A 14653-nucleotide genomic window follows, 5' to 3' on the forward strand; every position below is an offset into this window, starting at 1 on the left:
GAAGGGCTGGGGGAGCGGGTGGGCAAGCGGGTTCCCCCCCATAGTCCCCTCCCCCCTCCTCCAGCCCTCTTTACCCCTTACTTACCGACACTGGAGCCCTGCTGCTAGCACACTGCCTGCCCTGCAGAGGTAGGCAGCATGCTTCAGCCCCAGGGCGAGGGCCAACCACAGAGACACTCAGGCAGCCAGAGCATCTCTGTGGAGGACCCAGCCTCTGTTGCCTCAGGGCACGGTCCGGGACCATGCCCTGCCCCACTTTTTTAGCTCCATTTTTTTTTGACCCCTCGATATCCAGGGGTCTAATTTTGCCCTCATGCTGCAAACTTGCAGTGGGGGGAACCTTTTCCTGTTCCTGCACGTGCCTCTTGCAGCATCTCAAAGGGGTTTGAGATGCTGCAAGAGGCACGTGCGGGCTCATCTGGACGCGTCCTGTGAGTGTAGAAGTGTGTCATTACCACTCAACAAGCCAGTCCTGTTTCACACACTTAAGCCAAAACTCAATACCAGTCTTAGGACAGCAGTTAAGCACATAGTTAAAATATCTGTGCAAGTCCTATGAGATGATTGCAATGAACCTGAACTTTGCAACAGTATATTTGCATGATACAGTGCCATAAGCAGTGAAATGCTACCTTCCAAAGAACTTTATCATGATTTTCTGAAATATTTTAGGATTCTCCCAAGATTGTAATGTGGACAATGGAATGTATGGTCTTTAACATGTAGTGAAGAAATAGCAGCGATTGGGAGAGATTGTTCAAAATGTGACCTCAGGGATTCACCATAATAAAAATAATGAATAATAATAATAATTGGCACCTAGTTATTTTTGAGTATGTCTCTGCCGTGGAAAATGAAAAGCAGTTACTTCATAATTACATACTTGTTACAAGGCTATGACCCATGACTAATATCAAATGTTTTCTGGCTGTCAAGTGTATTCTCCGATGCATTCTGCATTATGGAGTGACCTGAATTCTTTCTTACACACTGAAGGGCAAATGTTTCACATTCTAGAATATTTCCTAGCAACTGAAAATACTCATCTAATTTTAAAAAGACTTCCCATTGATCAACTATTGCACTGAAAGTACAACATTTTGTATTTCTTGGAACAGAGGAAATAATACATAGCATGCCTAGATAAATCCTGGTCATTATTAATGTAACGAAAGTCTTTCAGATTAAATTGTACTTTACCCTTTTCTTCTTTGTGAATCCCATTTCATTCATTTCACCTTTTCTTGACTGACATTGTTAAACTAAAGAAATATAATTGCTATGAGAACATCTTTGTGGTCTGTATTAGAGTCAGTGTTGTGAGGTTCAGTCTATTAAAGGTTTTATAGCTTGTATTATGGAGGAGGACTGTATATATGTTTCTGTGTCCATAGTTGTATAAAGAGGTCAAGATTTATAAAAGTTCTGACATTCAATCCTACTTCCTTAATACTCATAAACAATTTATTTTTCTTTCTTTTATTAGCTTCATCATTGACATTCTAAGAGAGTTCTGGTTTCCTGTAAAAATAAAAATAAATTAATAAGAGGAAAGTATTTTATTAGTCTCTCGTTGTAGGACCAGGGTAATGACAGTGGCATATAATTCAGAGCACATTGATGACTACTTAAAATTTTGATCACTCTTCAGCTACATTCTTTGCCTTCTACCTTTTATGACTTTCAACTTGTGCTGAACTATTTTTAAAAAATACTTTTTTGTAAGTCATACTGATTGTTTGCCTACAGGCATCTGGTCCTCAAGGATCATTAAAGGATGGTGCCAAGAGCTCTCTTCAGAAAAGTTTCCGGGTTCTTAATGAGGCCAAACAGCTAGAAAATGATGTTAAAGGTAGGTATTGCATATGAAGCTACATCAGTAGGAAATGAGTATGATTTGTATATATGTCTATTTAGGACGAGATTTTAATTTGGGGCAAAAAGCCCATGCACAACACTAAGTAGCTTAATGTAGCATTTTATGACTACCTGGAATACTTGGTTTTTGAGTTCAGGTATTTGCCCCTGATGGCAAATGGCATTCATGGATGAGTGGGGGATGATGGAGGCTTAGCTCCTCCATTTCACTGACCCGAGTAGGTAAGTCAGCATTGTTTGTTTGTTTTTTGTCTGTTTTCAGCAAAAAAAAATCAACTTTTTATGAAAAAGGAAAATCAGTTTTCAGCCACCATAAAGAAAGAAATTTTGTCTTTAAAATTGCAAATATTTGATTGAAAACTGAGAAACATTTTCTTCTTTCAGCCAATTTTTTCTGTGCCCCACATGCAAAGGCATATATTTGTAGTGGCAAAAAAGTAGCGGCACAAATTTGTGCCGCTACTTTTTGCCGTTGTGCATGCTGCTACATGTGCACTTTGGTGCAGAGCAAAATGCCCTGCTTGAGGGAAACTGCCATTTCTCCTCTGCTCCTGACTCCTGGTGTTCTGGAGAAGCTTGGGCAGAACTAAAGGAGGGGAGATACTCTGGCTGGCAGCCACGGCATCTACAGGAGGACCTCTGTGTCTGCTGGCGCGCCCTCTTGTGGTGCCCACCGCACCACTTTTTATCTCGGCAGGGTTTTTTTGCTACCTGGATTTCCGGATAGGAAATTTTGCACCTGCACTGCAAATTTGCAGCGTGGGGAACATTTTAACATACTGGGAATGCAGTTTGTGGTGCCACAAAGAGGTTTGCTGTGCCACAAACCTCACGTGCCTACATGTGTGGATCCAGCGTCTGTAGCTTTGGCTAAAGTCAGAATCTTGACCTCGACATGCAATCATTTACCTCTGTAGCTAGTAAATCTAGTCAAAATCTATTAACAAATAATGTATTGGAGTACTTTCCTTCTACATTCAGTTACTGAATGTATTATCAGTGACTACATTTCCTATTTTTTGACCTGTTCAGGTATCATGCAATCAATAATGGCTTGCTTCTAGAGCTTTTACTTGAGACAGATCCCACAGTTTCCTTTCAACTTTTTCAAGAATACACAAAATCACCTATTGCAACACTAATACAAGCCTCCTTAGGTTGAAGAAACATAACATTTCTCTATAATACTTTAGGACAGGAAGTGAAAAATACATTATTTGATTGGCTAAAAGTGGAAGGGGAATATTTGGTAAGCAGAATACAATTATCTATTTTTTTAATAATTATTTTGCTCTTGTGAAAAATGTCTGTAATTATTTCAACTGGGGAATCTTGTTTTTTTTTTACTTCTACCTCCCCCAAAAGTATCTCCAGAAGCATGCCACATTGGATCAGTGGTTCAATATAATTTGGACAGAAGAGAGTCATCAAGTTAATCAATCATACAACTTTTTTTGAAAGTATCCAACTGCTAACCATTCCTTACAGTTATGAGATATGTTATCAAATTCTGAGTGGTAATTTTGTGACTTATGCCAGTATCTCTCTGACTGCCATTTTTCTATTAATATTGAAAATGTAATCATGGGTCTTTTGAAAGAGGTATACATAAGGACTCTGGCATCTTTTGAATTTTAAATAATTGTCACAACATTGTGTTCTTTTAACTGAAATTATCATGGCAAGTTACAGGCACCTAGAAATATGCAGGAGGACAGCAATGTTATACTACCTGGAAAACAGAGTTCTGCAGCTTGCCAGAAAAAAAACCAATAGCTGATATTATCTATTTGTTGACAAATTGTAGGCTCATCATAGTATCTGAAAATCAAGCTCTGATCTCTGTTTTATGCATCATCACTAAAAAAATTGCCGACAATAAATATTCTATAATCAGATCTTAGCTATGTCTTTTTTTATTATTATTGATGATGCCCAAAACCTTTCTTTGTCAATACTTACAGTAGTTTAAATTTGTTTTTGTGAGAAACCAGACAGATTTGGTTCAGATGTCAGTAGGATCCAGTCCACAGTCTCACATAAAGAACTCTCTTTGGCCTTATAGAAGTTCTGACCTGTAGATCTCAGGATCACTTTTTAGCCAACCCATGGTTATGGGGGGGATTTTTTTTGGCAGCCCTAGGTTTTCAACTCTGGGAACATTTAACATGCAGGAAAGAGCTATAAGGTTTAAAGAGGTCATTAATTATGTTTTACTGTCATTCTTCTTAAAAGATAAAAATATTTTTTATGAAGTAAGAGCTTGGTAGACTTGAAAATTTGAAGCACTAGCAACTAATAAAACTGGGTGTACATTTGGGTTGCCCTTTACATAAAATGCTATTATTGGTTGTCTTTACTGCTGCATTTACTAAAGGATATAGGACTAGAGAAGGAACCCACAGTAATACATATTACATAATACGCACATACTAGGTAGCAGGAGTAGTAGGCAATGTAGCTAGGGAAGGAAGAATGCATCCCCTTCCAAGGCACCCAGTGATGAAACTAATACATGTCTTTCTGGATTGTAGCTTACTACAACATGGACTGTTGGCCGGTTTCCCTGGACAGTGTATGTAGTTTGGTCACGATATAGCAACACTGTCCTTTCTCCATCAGTTTTGATGACTACATTTATTTTGAACAGCTTGTGCTACAAATAGTGTAACTGAGTCCATGACAGTAATTGATGCACTACAGCTATCTAGATAAATTATACAGTTATATTGGAATAGCCATTTGTTAGGGATGGTGTTACACAAGTCAAGACAGCTGAAATATAAAGCAATAAGCAAGTCTGTCCTCATATACATGCAAATTCCATATGTACTGTAGGGAGTCCGATCTGGCCCTGAAAAGCTATATTATAATCTAAGTAATACATTATTTAAATATAATTCTGTTAAAGTGTCATCTCTGCCAAAATGTAAAGATATCTCAATTTTATAAATCAGACAGGAAAATTCAAAGTGTCTCAAGTTATGCATAAGTCAGTCCTGACTCATACACAGAAGGGGGCATTTATAAATTCACAACTTAGATTTTCATCTATTCTCTTGCAACTTTGTGAAGGTTAATGTGACTGATGGTTTTTCACTAAGGTTCTTTAATATGATATATAGTAAGTAGTTTTCCAACGACATAAAATAACATATCATTGTATGGATTCAGTATGTTAGAAAATATAGCCCACACATTCTACCCACCCTGTAGAAATCAGTTAAAAGTTGTGCCCTGAATGTAGATACTGTCAGAACAGAACAGTGATGAATTCTCCACTCCCCGCCACCCTTCCCCCCTCCCCCACCCACTCCAATCTTTGCTCCAGAATGATGGTATTACAGGCATTATTAACATAATCCCTTCTGTGCATCTTGGTGTTTCTAGGCTGGAAAGTGTAGCTGAAGCTGAAAGTAATAGAATGAGACCTCCTTCCAATTCTTACAAAACCACCCATTTCAGGATCCCTACTGGAAATACAAAAGTGAAAGACAGATGATGGGCACTCTATGAAGAGCTGGTAGACAGAGGTGATCATTAGTTTAGAATTTCCCTCTCTGCACTACAGGTAGTACATTAGTTAAAGTAATGAAACCCCGTAAACCACTCAAGTAATATATCCTCCAGGAATCCAGGCCTGGGCTGTGACAGAGATAGGAATGTTTTCTTGCTACATTATGACATTCTCCTGATTTGTGGCCAATTACACTAGTTATAAAATGGCTGTTAATCAGGAAAATGGGATATATTACCACCAAAACTGCTGAAACAGTCCTTGCAGAGCAAAAACTACTGACAGGAGCTATTAAAATGGAGATTTAGTCATTTCTCTCTGTGGATCTGTGAGTTAGTAGGAATAAACCTGGTGGGAGAAGTTGATTCTATATGAGTGCTTTGGTTTAGTGTGAGTTTCCAGTTTTTTGGCTATGAGTGAGTGAATGCTGCTGTCTGCCAGCCTCACTCTGTGCGTGCCTTGAGGGATTCTCAGCTTGCCAGGAGCAATTTTTCTTCTTTATAATTTTGAATTTACATTTTTAAAAATATACTTGCTTCTGTGCTGATTTGAGATTAAATACAGGCTTTGTCCAAAATGCTCAGTGAAAAATGAGTAAGAATGCATAAACTGAAGACTTAATGTCAGGTGGTCACTGAAATCTAGTTCATGTTATTCCCTTTAGCTTGAAAACTGACAGGTTAAGAAAAGTCTATCCATCTGACAACAGATGAACATTTTTAGCTAAAACATTTCATATCTGACAGGTACAATTGAAACCCTGGGATTTTTATCCCCACCTGACGTGGATTTGAGTTGATCTAGAGGGTTGAATTCCCTCGGTGGTTATGTATGGTAGAACTCTTTCATTAATTTTCATGACCAACGTACTTTTCAATACAAAAATTGCAATCAACACTAAATCTACACTTTCATAAAAAGGTTGACAAACACAGGCTGCATCTCTCATTACATCACTATTTTTTTCAGCTTATTCCTAACTCCGGTTTCTAGCATCTTGCTTGTTTTGTGGATAAAGCATTATGTGGCGACCATAATCCTGTTTATAGGATGAGACTATAGGGAGCAAGAATTCTGTTTGCAAAGGAGCAAAACAAACGTAATAGAAACAGAATAAAAGGCACACAGCTTCACCAGCTAATTTGTGTAGTATGTAGTCAACATAGTTGACCATGTTTGCTGATTGTCTGGCTTTAGAACTACTTTAAAAAAATGTTAACAAAGCTCCTTTCCCCATTCTTTGGTGACATGCAATGAGCTGTGTTTTTCTTATGTTTGTCATTTGCAATTAACACACCAGCATATATAATATACAGGAAAATGTACAATCCTCAGCTATATAAGTTGATAAATCATCCAGAGTTTATATGGAGCATCTAATCATCTATATAATAATCAGGCATCTGACTGCAGCAGATTTTAAAATGCAGGCATTTTTTTTTCTCCAAACTCATTTATGTTTGATTCTTTTTCGTTTGAGTAGATGCTTCAATATCTTACCGTGCTGTGTTTAACAACAAAAACATATCTATGTGGGAGATCTGAGTCCAGATCATGGGGAGCTACACACATATGTCTTTAGGCATACAACTCCAATTGATTTCATTGAGGGTTAAGTGCTCAAATAGCAATTAGGTACCTAAATACCTTTGAGAAGCTGGAAAGAAACTGACTAACTAATTATCATTAATTGCCTTTCTGGTGAAATGTCCTACCAGATGCTGAGAAATGAGTAGTTATAAAGGGATCAATCCTTCAAGGCATTCAGGAGTCTCCAGTTCAGGGAGAGTTGAGGGGGATTACATCTTAAAGGAAAGAATCTAATAAACTTTTCCAGGCCTGAGATATTAGCTAAGTAGCAAGAGAAAATTTGCACTGCAGCTGTCCATGTTGCACCGATTTTCTAAGGCAAATTGGAGGATTCCAGTCTGTAGGGTTGTCACTTCACCTTTCTTGAAAACAAGATCTAACTTAGGTGCCAAAGCTGTATTTTATGTGGAATGTATGCTAAGTTCAATCGAGCTACCACAAGAACCTCACCTAACTGCTGAGGTGCATGCGAAGTTCTAGGCATCCTAGGTTTCTCCTGAAAACTAACTTGCACACCTAAAGAATAGCTACTGCACAGGAGCATCTACATGTGCCTTTATGGTGCCGTTGTTACTGTTATGGCACCATTGTCATTTTAGAAGTACTAAGAGACGGCACAGTAACAGCTGGTACTGCCCCATGCATGCTGTACATGGTTACTCTTAAGCATTATGTCACTATAGCGTCATGCTGTAATGGGGGAATGCATCACTACAGCGATGTATCTGCAGTATCATGGGTTTTGCCTTGCTAGTGTAGTGTCACATGTACACCCCCCATGTGTCCAGAACTACCACCATCTTGACTTTGCTGACTGTAAATCCTCCCCATCTCCACCTGGGATTTACAAACCAGGCTCAGAGATGTCAGACACATTTACTGTACATTCTTAAATGAGAGAAAAAAATCACATTTGAAATGAAGCTAGTATATTTCTTGGCTACTACACACTGTAAGTACTCCACAGTTAAAACAAAACTTCTGCCAGTAATTTGACAATAAATTGCTTCAAATATGACTCTTAAAGAATTTATCACTTGGAAAAATGAGCAGTTTGCTTAAAAAATAATGGTAGTTTTAGGAGCTTCTTTCCTCCCTTTGTGTACAAGATTCCCTCAGGGTATTTATTTATGGTTTTATTATTCCAGTATTAAGAAAACAATTAAAAATGCATTTAAGGAATTAAAAGCAAAAATATTAAACAGATGGAGTTTGAATATTCAAATTCAGAAATTCCAAGGAGATTTAGCTTATTAAAATCCATAAAGATAAGCCTGATGTTATGGTTACAAAGTTGGAAACAAAAGTCTGGAAGCACAATGCTTCAGAAATATAAAAGGGGAACAATTAGCATAATTTTTGGAGCTGGCAGGAGCAAAAAAGGAGAGAAATTAAGGCAATCCAGCAAAATTGCAAGATACATCACCTGAACTAAATCAAGTATGTCAGAATTATTAACATGCTTTCTATACACTAATATTCCAAAAAGACACTGGAGACACTAGAGAAATATCAAGCAAATTATATTTTAGAAAATTAAGTGGATCAAATTAAAACAGTTTGGAAGCTTATTTTACTAGACATGAAATTAGCTCTGCCTCATTTAGGATCAGATTCTGATACCCTGTCTGTAGGGGCATGACTGCACAAGACACTTTACTTGAGATTAGAGCAAATTACTATGCAGTAATCAACACTGTCTATACATGCAGATGTTTACTGCGCAGTAATTTGCTCTAATCCTGAATAAAATTGCTACCTGTAAATACAAGTAGAAAATTTACTCAGGAGTAATTACTGCACAGTATGGCACATGTTAATGGCCTACAGGGAGCAAATGTGCTCCCAGTCAGCCAGGCAGCAGGAGTCAGGAGACTGCTCCCAGCCCTCAGGAGTTGCCTGCTTCCTGGGCAGGCTCCACCACCAGAGCTCCAGCAGGGACAATGTCTCTTGCCACAGCAGCAGGGAGCTCTCAGTTCCTGCTCCGTGATTACAGAGTGGGGACTAGGACCTCCCTGCTGCCAAGGTAGTGGGACATTGTCCCCACCTGGGCTCTGGTGGTGGAGCCTGCCCCAGCAGCAGGCAGCTCCTGGGGGCAGGGAACAATCTTACAGCCCCAGCAAGGAGACATCTGTCTCCTGGTCCTGTGCTCCCTGCCAGCTCCTGTGCCTAGAGCTCCCCCTGGCTGATGCTGGGGACCTGTGCGGGGCTGGCAGGGGCAGGAGCGGACTGCTGCCATGAGCAACAAATCTGCTTCTGCTTCCCTGCATGCGTAGATGCCTGCCCAGGGTGCGTTAACTCTAGAGTAAATTACTCTAGAGTAAACTCACCCCCAAGCATTTGCACATGTAGATGCATCCTAGTTTAATATCACCTTACAAGGAGCCTCCCAGTTCAGTAAAATATGGGGTATCAAAATTTGGATCTTAAATATACAAGCCACCTGGTCCACAGGGGCTTACCTTCATAATTTAAATAAGAGTTTTCCTATCTTACTCCAGCCTCAGCTGGTTTCCACATCTCTCCCAGCTTGCACATGCTACCTGCCTATTCTATGTGGGGTACTTCCCAAGGGCCAGGCTAGGAGCATCCCTACCTAGCCAACTGATAGGATTAGCAAGCTCTGCCCTACATGATATTTCAGTAGCATGCCCCCAAAATATCTTCCACTTATATTCCATCTCATAAAAGCATCAGTATTGCGGGCTGGATTTGAGCTAAGGGTTTTATTCTGAAATATGCTAAGCACTGTCACTGTCTACTTAGCCCAGGCAAATTTACAGTGCTTAGCACTTTGCAGAATCAGGACCTAGGTAGTTGGTTAAATGGCTTTGAAAGAGGCCCCAGATTTGCATGAACCAGCTTCTTTCCTGCAGCCCAGCTCCTAATCTGTCCTTTTTCTTTCTTCCACATGATGATTATTCTTGTTCTTCTACCTGCTGCTCCTCTGCCCACTCCTCTTTCACTTGTGATTGCTGTGCTATCTTTCTGGTCTCTTTGAAGATTGCCTCACCTCCTAAGTGATTGCATGCATGCTGTCCTGCTCATGCTTTCTCTCTTTTTCCTGTATTTTGAAAAGATAACTTTTTACAATTATTTTAAAAATAATCTCATTTTATACAGCCAGCATTAATACTGTTCTAATGCATCACCTAGAAATGACTTTATAAAACCCTTAGTTCATATCTCCAGTGCATTACAATAATTGGCCAATCAAAGGCATGGTGATTATTCTGCCTTTAGAAGGCATGGAATAGAATGCATAGCATATGTCATCTGTCAAAAAATATTCAAAGTGTCAAATAAAGGCTACATACTTGCTCAGCTAACTTAAAAATCAGAAAGACTGAAATTTTTGTACACTCAAAATCAGTCAATTCTTCAGGTAACTGATTCCTTAACAGGAATAAATTAGACAGTTTTGAAAGAGAAAAAGAAATCTGTCAGCCTATTCATATTCTAAGAAAATTTATTTCTTGGTTTTGCAGGTAACATAGTTTTGTTAGATTAAAAAAACAATAAATGTTTGCTTCTGTTTTAATAAATCCATCATTAAGACACTGTAACTTTTATAATCTATGGAACTGCGTCTCTCCAGCAACACTGAAAAAAATTAAAACTCATGACTTTTAATTAACAGTATAAAATTCATTTTAAAAATGTGTTTTGGAATATAATAAGTGAATGAGAAACTGGAAGTGATTAACCCCGTTCTACAAATCTCTGTTCTTACTATATTTCTGCATACAAAGTCTTATGTGAAGGGGTCCTGACCTCATTGGAGTCTGCAAGTTCTACTGAAATACAAGCAGTGCTACAATAATCATGCCTTAGCTTCTTGCCTCAGGTTGAGGTGAGATGGAGACAACTGAAATGCCCTCTGAATAGACCTTACAGGATAAAATTTCTCAAGCAATAATTGTCCTAATAATTTGGCAGAGGTGAAAGGGTTATTACCTTCTGTGTCCTAGGTTAAGGCTGGAATCAGCCTCAATGGTTTGGAGGCTTTGGCCTTATTCTTAGGGGCCTTAACCTGTGACATAGTGCGTCATTATGTTATACCAATGGGCTAGGCAATACCTTGAAATACCTGTTCTCTAGGTATAACAGACTGATTTTTTTCCTTTTGTTACAAAAATGCCTCAAGTCCCTGTGCTGCCTCCTTTAAATTACACTGTTTTGAGTTTCAGCCAGCTGGAAAGTGAAATACAAGAAAGGCAGCTTTTTAGAGAGTCTGGAATTAAGAAGTCATGACTTGGGTCTTCCTGCATGAGCTTAATCAATTAATTTAGGGTCAGATCCAAATTATTCTAAGTGTCTCTGCTTAAGTGTTGCAGTACCTAAACATCTTGCCTCTATATACGATCCAAATAGAGAAGGTTTAGTGCCTAGGATTCACATATAGCCATTGAAAAAGTATGCTTCAGAGCAAGGAGATGCCATAGGCAGCCAACAGGAAACATTAGGCACTGAGGTGTGTCTAGATTCCTGCTCTTCCTCAGAGCTTAGGCAATTGATTCAGGTTTCCCATTAGGCACCTCCATCCTTTCTGGACCTAGAACATCTAGTGGGAAGACATCTGACTCACACTAACAGCAGTTCAGTTCAGTACAATGCATGACCCCCATGATAAGTTTCACTTGAAAACATAAGTAGTGGCGATAGCCTAGTGAGTGAAAAACTCACTCAGGAAGTGGGAGAGCTGGATCCTAGAGCTTTCTAAGTCCAAGAAGATTCATACCCACATCTCCCACCTTCCAGGAGAATCCTCTAACCACTAGGCCAGGGATGCTAAAGTTATGGCTCACTGGCTAGATTCAGCCCATGGAGCCATCCCATCTGGTCCACCAAGCTACCAGCAGACTATTGGAAATTGCTTGGGACATGGCCTGTCACAGAATTTAGGGCCTCTGAGCCCAAGTGCCTGACCATCAGTGGGGGTGAGGCAAGGGGTGCAGATATAGCCCTCTCTCTCCCTGTGCCTGCTGGACCCTCAGCATTCACCTGGATCAACTGCTGCCAGCCCCATTGGATACAACCCAGGAGGAGCCCCACAGTCTGGATTCAGCCTGGGGTGAGTTTGATGTCTCTGCATTAAAGTTATAGAGTAGTATAATTGGGGGAGTCCCTGCTGCCTCTCCTGTTGAAGTCACAGCAGTAGGCAGAAGATAATTCAAGAATCATAGGGCAAAAAGATGAAAGCAAAAGAGGGCATTTCTTGGCAGCATAGTAATGACTGCAGTGCCTTGAGTGAAAGAACACTGTACATCAGACCCTACAGTCAGTGTTATTACTGAGGGTTTTTATCAATGGTTTTCTAATATAAAATGCATAAACAATCTTATGACCAGGGTCCAAAACCCTGGGCTCTCACCTCACTGAACTACAGAGTAAACTTTCTTGTTCTTCTTCTGCCCCAAGGAACCTTGCATCACTGGTTGCCCAGTGCCACAGCTTCAACAGGGATGTTGGAACATGCCTCCACCTAGCATACTCTATTCCTGGGGTACCCAAGGTACTCTGAAAGGAAAGAGATAGATGTGGATTTGATTCCCTGCAGGATACAGAAGGCCTAGGGCTCAGGCCTCTCAGTTACTGGATAAGTGGTTTAACCAATAGGTTTTTGTGAAAAAGCTGGGGAACACCATCATCAGTGCTTTGTACTGGACTCAATCCTGTTGATGTCAGGGGTTAGGCCTGACCATTCTGATCTGGAAAACAACTGAGCTTAACCAGGAGTTAAATGCCTTCAGTACTTGATCTGGATCTCTTCTGCATGTGTATATCAGCCTAAATCCAAATACCTGTGCCAGAATAGAGACACCTAATGAGCAGACTCGCCCATTGGTTTTTGCAGCTGGTGAAGTCAATTTGGATAACATTTGGAGATAAAGCACCAAAGTTCCATTTCAGTTCCACTGAGGAATCTACAAGAATGGTTTGGATCGGGCCTTTAGTCTCACTGGGTGTGTCCATATGTGCATTAGATCCAGGAGCAGTGTACTTGCGAGCAGCACAACCAAGCAGGCATCTACATATGTAGGGAAGCGGGAGCAGATTTACTGCTAGTGGCAGCAAACTGCTCTCACTTCCTGGGGTCCACAGTGAGCTGCTGCCACCACCAGGGGGTGTTCTAGGCTCCCCCTGGGTGCTAGCCCAGAGGCTAACAGGGAGCACTGGACCAGGAGAAAGCTGTCTCCTGGCCAAGGCTGGGACATTGCTCCCTGACCCAGGGACTGCCTGCTGCCAGGGAGGGAACAATGTCTTCCTGCTCCAGCAGCAGGGAGCTCCCAGCCCCAGATCCCTGATCGGGGCAGAACACGCAGAAAGAACCATAGAATTGTAGAAAATTAGGGTTGGAAGGGGCCTCAGGAAATCATCTGGTCCAACCCCCTGCTCACAGCGGGACCATTCCCACCTAGATCGTCCCAGGCACAGCTTTGTCTAGCTGGTTCTTAAAAACCTCCAAGGATGGAGATTCCACAACATAGATAACCCGTTCCAGTATTTTACTATCCTCCTAGTGTGAACATTCTTCCTAATATCTAACTTAAACTTCCCATGCTGCAACTTGAGACCATTGTTCCTTGTTCTGTCATTGGCTATAACTGAGAACAGTCCAGCTCCATCCTCTTTGGAACTCCCTTTCAGGTAGTGGAAGGTTGGTATTAAGTCCCCTCTCAGTCTCCTCTTCTCCAAACTAAATAAGTCCAGTTCCCTCAGTCTGTCCTCATGAGACATGGGCCCCAGCCCCCTCACCATTTTTGTTGCCCTCCGCTGGACTATCTCCAATTTGTCCACATCCTTCTGTAGTGGAAGGCCCAAAACTGAACGAGATTTGGCCTCGCTAGTGCTGAATAGAGGGAAATAATCACTTCCCTTGATCTGCTGGCAACATACCTATCAATGCAGCCCAGTATGCTTTTATCCTTCTTTGCAACAAGGGCACACTGTTGGCTCATATTTAGCTTATTGTCCACTGTAACCCCCAGGTCCTTTTCTGCAGAGTTGCTACCCAACCAATCAGCCCCCAGCTTTTATTGGTACATGGGATTGTTCCATCCTAAGTGCAGGACTTTGCACTTTTCCTTGGTGAACCTCATGAGATTCCTTTTGGCCCCATCATCCAATTTGTTTAGGTCACTCTGAATCCTAGCCCTACCCACCAGAGACTGGACACACACCTTTCTGGGGTTATTTGATCCTAGCAGTCTTTCCTGCCCAGAACAGGGGGTTTGGAGCCAATGATCTCACGAGGTCCCTTCCAGCCCTAAACTTCTGTGGATCTGTGTCTACTATTACCCCCAGATTGGTGTCATCCGCAAACTTGCTGAAGGTACACTTTATGCCATCTTTCAGGTCATTGATGAAGACATTGAACAAAACCAGCCCCAGGACCAACCCCTGGGGCACTCCACTTGATAATGGTTGCTAACTAGACATCAAACCATTGATAATTACCTTCTGAAACCAATGATCCAGTCAGTTTTCTATCCAAAGAGCATCAGGGGAGGGGCAGGTCTCAACCTCTGCCTTGATCTTCAATGGGACAGCTTTCAGCGAGGCCCTGGCTAGTCAGGGATTCCCCATCATCGATTCATAGATTCATAGATGTTAGGGTCGGAAGGGACCTCAATAGATCATCGAGTCCGACCCCCTGCATAAGCA

General features: G+C 40.9%; 1 protein-coding gene across 1 annotated transcript in view; it reads left to right on the forward strand.

Annotated features, from left to right (window-relative positions):
* Nucleotides 1-14653, forward strand: part of LAMA2 (laminin subunit alpha 2) — a 559328-nt gene that overhangs the window by 452240 nt on the left and 92435 nt on the right. Inside the window, exon 42 of the mRNA XM_006029173.3 lies at nucleotides 1750-1852. Within this exon, the coding sequence (XP_006029235.2) occupies nucleotides 1750-1852 (103 nt within the window). The remainder of the gene's footprint in view (nucleotides 1-1749; nucleotides 1853-14653) is intronic.

This window comes from Alligator sinensis, unplaced genomic scaffold, assembly GCF_000455745.1.
Source record: "Alligator sinensis unplaced genomic scaffold, ASM45574v1 scaffold889_1, whole genome shotgun sequence".
Classification (NCBI taxonomy): Eukaryota; Metazoa; Chordata; order Crocodylia; family Alligatoridae; genus Alligator; species Alligator sinensis.